The sequence below is a fragment of the Papaver somniferum genome, unplaced genomic scaffold (assembly GCF_003573695.1).
Source record: "Papaver somniferum cultivar HN1 unplaced genomic scaffold, ASM357369v1 unplaced-scaffold_107, whole genome shotgun sequence".
Classification (NCBI taxonomy): Eukaryota; Viridiplantae; Streptophyta; class Magnoliopsida; order Ranunculales; family Papaveraceae; genus Papaver; species Papaver somniferum.
This window is the reverse complement of record NW_020619603.1, coordinates 4,219,857-4,230,837: the sequence shown is the minus strand read 5'-3', so window position 1 is coordinate 4,230,837 and position 10,981 is coordinate 4,219,857. Positions and strand designations below refer to the sequence as shown.

General features: G+C 34.1%; 1 protein-coding gene across 1 annotated transcript; it reads left to right on the top strand.

Moving 5' to 3' along the window:
• Nucleotides 1-7,625: 7,625 nt before the first annotated feature.
• Nucleotides 7,626-8,942, top strand: LOC113327907 (aspartic proteinase nepenthesin-2-like). The gene has a single exon (XM_026575024.1). The coding sequence runs from the start codon at nucleotides 7,626-7,628 to the stop codon at nucleotides 8,940-8,942; it is 1,317 nt and encodes a 438-aa protein (XP_026430809.1).
• The last annotated feature ends 2,039 nt before the right edge of the window (nucleotides 8,943-10,981 follow it).

Sequence of the window (10,981 nt, the reverse complement as noted above, 5' to 3'; positions counted from 1 at the left end):
CTTGTCGTTAATTATTATCCAACAACTTATTAGATAGTTCATTGTATCATCTTAGTATCTTGTAATTTCATGTCAACTACATCTGTTTCTCGTTACCAAAATAGTAAGAGTTTTAACATAAACATTATTTGCATATGATGCCAAATTTTATTTCAGATAGTTGACTTCTGCTGTGGCGCTAAGGATTTCAGTTGCTTAATGTAAAAAAAGCTTGAAGAAACTGGGAAAAAGTGTAATTTTAAAAACTTTGACTTGCTTTCACCAAAGGTAAGTTTCACAATTGCCTCAGTTTATAGTAGCAGTGGAACAAAGATGCTCTCATTTTCCTTCTGTATCAGAATGGTTATATATTGATTATTTAGGTGTACATAGTTGTACACTTGCAGAACTATAATTTATGTGTACAGACCAACAAGTAGGAAATCATTATACCAACTTTATTATACCTCTTTAGCAGCTAATGTGCCATTAATTTTGCTGCAATGAAAAAATTATACCAACTTTATTATTGTTATTCTAAGTTTTAACTACTGAAGAGGTACATTATTTCAGGCATCCTAGTAGCCATTCCTCCTTGGTGTTCATTTTATGCCCATTAACGTAAACTGCTGCTATTTATCGTACTAATGTGTATATGTATTGGATTTTTTTAGAGGTGTGTACATAGTTGTACACCACTGTGCTATCTCAATAATATATGCATGTTTTCTGGTATAAATGTTGGATTTTCGTAGGGGTGTACATTTTTGTACACCATTGTGCTTTCTCATGATTTTATGGCCTTGGATTTTTTTATAAGTGTGTACAATCTCAATAATATGTCCTGTTTTGTGGGTATGGATGTCTGATTTCTTAGATTTTTTAATACGTGTGTACATAGTTGTACATCATTGTGCTATCTCGTACGAATGTCAGATTTTTGTAGATGTGTACATAATTGTACAACATTGTGCTCTCTCAAAATATAAAAAAATTAATTCTTGATGAAACCCATAAGTTGTTGTTTTTCGATATCATGAGATGGTTTTAATAGCATGATTGCTATGTATTTAGGTACTTTTTGAGAAAGCTTAAGAAAGTGGAGAAGAACAATGGACAGGTTTTATATATTAATGAGGTATTAAATTCCTTCTTACTTGATGATTTAGCTGATTTGTGTCTATTTTTCATTTTATTTTTTGTTATGACTATTATGGTTCAAATTATATTAGGGTTGTATGGACTTTAGTTTGTATTCTCCCTTTAAAAGTAATAGTCGTCCTTGAATCTGATTCCAGTAAGCGCTTTATTTTTTATTATGACTAATATGGTTCAACTAAACATTTTGTTAAAGACTACCGAGTGCCTAAAGTAATAAGATTATTAGACTTTGGTTGGATGGCAATGTCTGCAAAAGGTGTATTTTGGGATAAAACATCCTTGTTATTTGTGGAAGCTTATTTTTCTTGTTTTTATATGATATCTAGCAAAATCATATGCACATTTTTATACTGTACTCGTTGTTGGTGATTGTTAATGTGCGCACGGTTATACACATGTTGGTTTTTAATGTGCATAGAGTTATACAGATGTTGATTGTTATTGTCCTTGGTACACAGTTTTGGGTACACAACGTATGCACAGTTGTACACATATTGATTGTTATTGTGCACATTTATTGTTTATCTTTAGGGGCTCATAAGCTCAAAATGGTAGAGCGTCCAAGCCTAACCATGTTATGTTTATTTAATATGGACCTTGATCTTGTCTTTCGATTTTATGGAGGATTTTTGTAGATGCGTACATGTTTGTACACCAGTGTAAACTAAGATTTTTAAAAAAATGAGAATTATATAGTCATATGGGTACTCTTTTTGTAGCTCTCGAAAAGAGCTTTTCGAATATATAAAGTTTGCGAATTTTGGACAAATGGTTCAAAAGATAAATTGTTTTTCAATTATTTTTATATTACTCACATCAACATGAGTCACTTTGGACTAAATTGCAAATATTTGGACTAAATTGTTAATCAGGAAGGTTATATGTGTATTTTCCATATTTTAAATAACTTTTGGACTAAATTGTACCTAGTTAATTCGGGATAGACTAGTCCGTATTTTTTACTGCGTTTTTGGACTAAACCGTATTTTTCCCCTCTTAAATTCCCTAAGATACTATCTTATTAGTTCAACAAAAAACTCTTAACCTCCCACGTAGGAGATCAAACTCTTAGTCTCCCAAACACGAGATCAAGACTAGAGAAAGCCATTCGATGGTTTTTTCACTTCCACTATGTGAACAATCAATGTTATGCCCGCCTCTTAGTAGCCAGGAGCGGGAACAGGAACGGAAATGAGAGCGAGGACGGAAAAGCAAACCGTAAAATTTTAAGAAAATGAAATTCGAGGAACGATTCGGGAATGTAAACTTTTAGAACTCTTAATTATATTACTAAGTTTCCAATTGTGTAATCAAACAATATGACAAAATATGTGGATACTTTTTCTTATGAGTTCTCCAGCCAGTTTGCAATTTGCCCCGTTGTCTCTGAGGACTTGTAAGACATTCGAATGACCAATCTCTTCAACGGACTTATATAGTAATCATATTCTTGTACACTCTATAAATGAGAAAACCCTAGAATGGTGTTCCTACGTTAGATAAAAGGAGCCAGAGAGTGGCCTTATATAGAGTATCATGTCTCTTCAGTTTCTAGATCCGAAGTGATAATAAGATTTCCTATCTGATTACAAGAAACTAAATACTAGAAATCGGTGGGAACGAACTTCATATTGGAATTGAGTTTATGTCTGGTCAAGTTTATATTGGAAATCGGTGGTAGGAATTAAGTTTATGTTGGGATTGGTTGAAAAAAATCACACGTTTCTAACTAGTTGGGAGCGCGTTTTTTGCACTCTAAAATCGCGTTCCTGATACGGATTTAATTTGGGAACCCAAAATCGCGATTTTGAAGAAGATTCGTGACGCCCTTTCACGTTTCTGGCTACTAAGGCCCTCCTTATGGAATTCCGACCATACTGGGTTGCCATTAAACCCTCAAATTTTAAAACACCCAAATGAAAATCATATATTTGGATGATAGAATATGACCGGATTGAAGGAGGATTTCTCTTCCTGTAGATGCACTGGAGTAGCAAGGTGCTTGGCACACATCCTTCGGACGAACGAGGTTTTTTCTTCCTCTATCCTAAATTGGTCTCTTTCCTCCAAGAATCACTGGATGGAAACAATTTTTTAGATGTAACTCTATCAACTCCTCCACTACAACAACCTCCATCTGCAAACTTCATTTGTGGTGTTTGAATTTCTATTCATTGCGTATGGTTAGGCAATTAACTGATGCAAATTTGGTTGAATTCACTAAGAATTGTACACGGTTGGTTAAAATTTCAAGTTCATTAGTATGCTTAGATTTCAGTGATGTTAATAAATTATAGGTATCGAGACGGATCATCGATTAAGCAAAATCAATCAAGCATAACTAAAGAAGAGAAGAGAGTTAAAGTGGTTCGGTACTAACGCCTACGTCGACTGACAGAATCCCGTAGAGTGAATTAGATTATTGATCTCCAGAAATTGATCATTCTGGGATAATTTACATTTACAAGATGAATCCTATTTATATGTGATAGGATATAAACCTAGTAACAAGCGGTGAAACTTATCTTTCTATATTACACGATTAATAGCTGACTTGATCCAATAATCTTGCAGGTGCCTTGACCGCACACTTGTTTATCTTGTTTGTAGTCCACCGTAGTTAGATCATACATATCTTCTGACTTAGTGTTCTCTTCACCGACATAATATTCGGACAAATGTCTTTAATTTTAAATTTTCTATGGGGTTGGAGTGTTTGAGAAAATGATTGAATAAGAACTTTACCTGAGAAAGATTACGAATTTGAACTCTCATTACTGACATATGTGGAAGTAATGAGGTGAGTGTTTCCATTGAGTTGTGTAAGAACATTGTAAAAGGATGATAAGCCAATTGTTCATTGATATCGTAAATGGTCATTGCAAAGGTGGTTTAATCGGCCAGGCTTTTAGTATTCTCTATTAAACGGTAGTGATTGGAGCATTTCTCTAAATGTATTCCTATATAGGTCTCTGATTATGTTTTTGGGAAGTTAAGTTTAGTCATAAGAACCACCACCAATTGGAATTTCAACTGTAAATCTGTGTAACAGATGAGAATTTCAACTGCAATCCTGGGACTGCATACTTAATGTCCTAACTGTTTTTGTTTCTTGATACTAACTTTCTGCTTCTTCTTTTTCCCAGGGAAATACAAAGGGAGATTCGATTTTGGGATAATTGGATGCTTCTGTATTGTCTGTTCCCTACTCCGGAACGTAAATTACAGGTATCGTTTTGCCTGAATTGCAGTATTTTTGGGGATTTGGTTAAGAATGTTTTGAAGCTCTGAGGGGATACAAAAGGCACGGAAAAAAATATTTTGAAACTGATACGAATGAAGAACGGGGAATTTAATTTTGAAGATAAGAAATTTGAGTTGAAGCATGTTAAAAATAAAAAATAAAAACATGTTGAAGCGAGATTTATAACCTACATTTCTATATAATTTCAATTTATCTTTCATTTGATTGAACTGTTTAACCGGTTTTATGTTCGGATTCATTCTTACTTTTTGGAAGTTGCGATATGTATGAATATTCTTGGTTGCTGTAATCGCAGAATCTATCTTGGAGGAAAGACCCACACCTTAAACGCTAAAGTGCAGAATGTTGAAGTAAAACAAAAGTTAATTATGTGATGGAAGATAAGATACTGCTTATATTAATTTTCAGGTTTAATCATTTTTCTTCATTTTTCAAGATAACTCCGAATAGTTTCTTCCATATGCTTACTGTACTGTGTAGTCAGTGTTACAAACATTATAGAACACATAGTCTATTCATATTGCGGCTTTCTATTTTTCTTATTAATCAAACTTGGTTTTATTAGATTGTATAAGCCGATTCATTTGTAAGAGTTTAAGCAAATGTTTTTTATGACGTTAAACATTTTTTGCTTAGTAATATTAAGGATTTCAATATGAGTCTGAATTGGATTTATTAAAAGTGAATTTTGTGATTAGCAGACGAACCTGAGATTAACATTGTATCAAACTTGACAGATACAGTAGAACCTCCGTATATTAATACTCTTGGGCAAGCAAAAAAATATTAATATACGGAGGTTATTAATATCGGAAAATGGGTCATTTGTCCAAATATTTTTAAATCACGGTTCAAATAGACGAGTAAAAAATAGTTTGGGCGAAATGTCCAAAAAAAATAGCAAGGATGAAACTGGATTCATCCTAGCTTAAATTTAAAAATAGCAAGGATGAAACTGGATACATCCTGTGTAAATTAAAAATAAGAAAAAGTATTTGAAAATGTGCACGATGAAACTGGTTACATCCTGCCTATTTTTATATTTTTGTCCATTTAAACAGTATCAAAATCTAACCGTCCATTTCACCCAGGAATTGTTGATTTTGGTCTTTTTAACCAATTTTATGTATTAATATATAGAGGCTGATCAAAGTAAGATTTCCCAAATTGGGACTGTGATTTGTATTAATATATAGAAGTTATTACTATATAGAGTATTAATATATGGAGGTTCTACTGTATTAGAATACTTGCAGAAGGTGATTCGAGTAGGTCAATAAGTGATGTTCATGCCCTAGTTAGCAATTCGGGATTCGGCAAACGTACGGAACGGCAAACGTACGAATATTATACGGTTTTGTAAAATCCAGATTCGGTCCAAAATTCGGTCAACGGGACGTGATTCGTCAGTAATTCGGAACGGCATACGTACGTGTATAATTCGATTTATAAATGTCAGTTCGGCTCTGAAAATTCGGTATATATATATAACAAATAATTTGTATTTATAAGGTCATAGACCAATTTTTATGCATATGTGTGAGTTATTTAAAGAAAAAATAAACTTAATATGATGATATTAATAATATATACAACATTAGTTATCCAAGAGGACATCGTATGGTGGTTTAGATGCTTGGTTAGTGAGTTTGAGATCTCTCTCACCTTCACCTTCAAATCTCTTCAGTCGTTTTTGTTTCATAAAAATTACAACACGTCTAATATTCGGTCGTGTATGCTCGGAAGGCAGTAAAGCCCAAAAAGTGGAGTCTTTGAAAAGTAAAAGCTAAAGAATTTATGGCGAATTAAGCGGACATATCATTCGGAATACGTAAAATTCGTGAACGGTTCACGAATAATCCGGGAATGCCACATAATACGCGACTTGGGTTCGGAGTTGCAAACGTACGCGAATAAGACAGTAAAATTGGTGATACGGAAAAATTCGCGAATGATTCACGAATCATTCGCGAACTTACTAACTAGGGTTCATGCTTACTAAATTTTGAATGCAACACGTGTACAAAGCAGTCGCATGACAAAAAATTTCCTATACCAACCAGATCTTATGTTAGAAACAAATTTTGAGTTATGTTAGATGTTGATCTACTCTGTAAATTCATAATGTTGAAAATTGTTGCAAGGATGAGGGCTTGTAAGGGTTCCATACTATATGTAATACCGGAATTTGAAAATATCAATTTTAATTTGTAACTTTTTTTTTAAATTCTGATAACATATTTCTCAACGTATTTATGTGTTGCTTAAATTATATTGTAGGTTTCTTTAAGTCTAGTTACAACAACAGATAAAGCTGCACAAAATTTGTGACGCCGTGTGGGCAACAGACATAAGCGTTGATTAAATTATTAGCAACGAGAATAAACATGGTAAATTGGTGTTTTTGGTGTAGTGCTAATGTATCAATTTCTTAATCTGCACGGAAACCCCAAAGACCACATCTCTAATGGAATAAAGGGAGTAATTAAAATTCGTGGATTTGGATTATGGTCAATAAGCGAGAGCTTTTTACGGTGCAATGTATCCGGGGAATGATACCACCAAACTTGCCTTCCTCAATTTGGTTCAACTAACCCAGCTATATACTCTGTGATTAGCTTTTAATTAAGGGACAATATTAATTTTAGGAAACAAAAGATATCACATTAATTTGTTTTTATCCGGAAGATCCCATTCTAATTAAATAATTAATTATTAAAGATTTCGTATATATATGTAATAAAAATAATTAATTATTAAAGATTTTGTATATATATATAACAAAATAATTAATTATTGAAGATTTTGTATATATATGTAATAAAAATTATTAATTATTGAAGATTTTTTATATATGTGTAGTAAAAATAATTAATTATTGAAGATTTTGTATAAATAAAAAACGTTACGATATTTTTAATTATATTTAGTATAAAATGTATCTTTACAGGCAAGAGTGATATATATCGATCCAACCCTCTAAACTAAAATTCAGGAATACTTAATTATTAAAGATTTTATATATATATTATTGAAGAGTATATAAAATGTATCTTTACAGGAAAGAGTGATATTGCAATCCATCCCTCGAAACTAAAACTCAGAAATACTAGATATTTTTTTCATAAAAATCCTTTCCAGATCACAAATGGGTAGAACAAAACCATGTCTTTTTACTATTGTTCTAACTATTGTTATACTGGTAAACTCAACCATCGCCATGAATCCCAAAGGGTTTACTTTGCGGATGATTCACAGAGACTCCAAAGAATCACCCTTTTACAACCCTCTTGATAATTTGATGGCACCAGACGAAAGATTTCAATCCCTCATCGACCAATCCAGAGCTCGAGCACGATACATTGCTTCACAAATAACACTCGCGATGAATCCTGATGTTTTGGTGCCGGTGGGTTACGATGAAGGAACATTTTACTACGCTGCATCTTTGGGCATAGGTACATTTCCTAATGAACAGGATGGATACATGAATTACTATTTATTGATTGATTCAGGCAGTGATCTTACTTGGCTTCAATGCCGAGGTGCCACACAATTTTTCGATCAAGATTCGCCTCTTTATCCTTGGGAGGAGTCAGAATCATATCAACCTTTTCCTTGTCAGAGTCATACTGGTCCTTCCTGTAATAGCTGCAATGCAAAGGGAGAATGTGCTTACAAAAATTATTATGCGAGTTCTCAAGTTTCATCTGGTGTTGTTGCCAAAGAAAAATTCACTGTAAAATCAAGAAGCAGCGGCATTGAAACTTTTACAGGCATAATGGGCTGTGGTTTTTTCCAAGCAAATTTTACCATTGGTAATAACCACAGTAAACAGAAACCTGATTTTATCGCAGGAATTCTTGGTTTAGGAAGTGGTCCAAACTCTTTGATAAGCAATTTAGGTCCTCTTGGACAAGGTAAATTTTCCTACTGCTTTGTGAAAAATAGCTCGGATGGTTTCGTAGGAAACACATTTTTAAGTTTTGGTGCAGATGCGACGATTGAAGGCCAAGTTGGCAGAACTCCCCTAGTAGAAACCAGCTTTGAGACATCGTACTATTACTTGAATCTTGAGGGTATCAGCGTGGGTGGTAATAGACTGCCAATTCCAAGAAGAGAATTTGAGATTGACAACAGAGATGGAACTGGCGGTTGCATCATAGATTCTGGGGTTCCACTTACCACCATGTATAAAAACATTTTTGATGTGGTTGCCGAGAATCTAGAGACATATTTTCAGCAATATGGTATGCGTCGTGCAGGATTTACCGGAAGCTTGGCTTGTTTCATTCCTCTAGCTGGACAAGAGTATATAAATCCCACCATAATATTTCATTTTCAACAGGCTGATTATGTTATTTCAGAGACTTGGTTTGAGAGGCAAGGAAACGTTTGTTTAGCTATGGCTAGCTCGGATTCCAATAAGCCGGCTGTGGTTTTTGGAGCATTTCAACAGGTTAATAAGATGATTTTGTATGATAGTATGGATATGTCGCTCTCATTTGTAGATGAGAACTGCGGAAGAGGTGGGTGATCAACTCACACATAATTTAAGGCGTTTTAGCGAGCGATGTGTTCTTCTAATCATGAATAAAAATACATGTTCATATATTTTGTTAAGAATTTCAAATAAACAAGTACCAGCAAGTAGTATTTATTTCATTTCATAAGCCTTCTCACTGGCAATCAGGACTAGAGAAAAAGACAAAAAACCATTTTTCACATGGCCTATTTTGAGCCGGCGTGTGATTCTTAGGCTTAATCCGGGGATAAGAAAAGCTTCTACCCCACCCATAACCAATGTCTAGTTCCGCCAATAATGTAATCAAAATTATTTGAACCATGGGCTCGTGGCGGGAAAGACTTGTTTCAAATTCTTCTTACAAGAACTTCTTCAGACCATGCTATGTACTCATCCTTCTATTGCAAGGAGTCTGTCAGTCTCCCTGAACTTCAACATGTTCGCTGCAGCACAAGGAGCATCTACACTAATTATGTTTACATTCCAAGAATTGTACTACACTAAACTTAGTTTTATTTTGAGGAGAATGCAGTTTCCAATTAAAGTTTGTTTTCCAGTGACTATACACAAGACAACACCAAGGTCAGGGAATGAAGAATTTGCGAATATATCTTCGGAAGCCCATTTTCTCTCAAGGTCAACTTTAGGTAGTAGTAGCAGGGACAACGAGCCGAGAAGAGTTGCAAATACTGATTGAGAAGGTGAATCCTCGGAATGTTGTCTGGAAAGAGATATACAGCAATTTGAGTTATATGAGCCAACTTCTCTCAAGGAAAAAGAGAGCAATAATAAATTCACACTTATTCTTGGTTAAGGGTAGCTACTTAGTACAAAATTTTGGATTCTGCATTCAATGAAGACAAGTAATAGTGGCAATTGGTCACTGGATTGTAGTCAGTTATGAATGAAACCAAGGAAACATGAAAACATCACTGAGCCTAGCCACATAAAAAAATATATGTAACCAACCACCTTACAAGCGTGAAAAATCGGGACACTATAATAATACCTATCCAACAATGATAAACACAAGACCAACATTTGAAATACACGGAATACACACCCGCTATCTATCTTACAAAAAAAAACAGAATTTCTTTCCTGATCTGACGTCTTTGAGTGAGCCTTTTCGAGCCATCGACCGCTCCCACCACTTTCAAAACCCAAGAAACTGCAAAAGACAAATTGTGGCAAAAGATAAATTGTGGCAAGTCATATGAAGTTCTAACCTAGCATCTGGATTGGAAGCTAAGTCCTAATGGTTCCAATCTAATATCTAGATGTGCTGAATGGAACAACGAAAAGTAGATGCGTTGAATTGATCAACACAAGCATCTCATCCGTTGGATCAAAAAATAAATCAATTTGTGGTGAACCATTCCATAAAAGGTGATTTTGGCTGCGAGTGAACCATTCAGCGAAACTATCTCACTACTAGTTCACGTAGAGAAAAATAATGTTAACAAATAGACAATACTTTTTTTTTTTAATATGCAAAGTTTTTTGGTTAATCTAGCAGCTAAATCCAGCCCATAAAACTTAGTCTAAGGAAGCTATGTAATCCAGCATTAAGTTACATATATAACATGTTAAACTGAATGTCATTTCAGGTTCCTCAAACTTTGCTGTCAAGAAGCTAACAAATTGCTTGTAAGAGCATCTCCAACATGGGATAGATTTATTTATTTAAAGTGACATATAGGATTATAGACCCCCATTTGACATAAATCCATCTCCAACAGTAAAGTCCTGCAAGTTAGGAGACACCAATTACTAAATATAAAGGTGTTCAAGAAAGTGTTATCTACATCTCCGGTTGCACCTCCACGTCGTTTTTTACCTAATTTTCTTTTAATTCTAAGAGTTGAAATTCTCACTGTTGGAAATGGTTTTTTAGATTTGAGGTCCTATATTTACTTTATGTTTAGACCCCATAAATTAAAGGACTAAACAAAAAATCCACATAGGATTTTCTGCACCTTCTCTTGGAGATGCTCTAAAACAAAAAAAAAACAAAAACAAAAAAGAGCAAATAGATAGATCAATTTCTC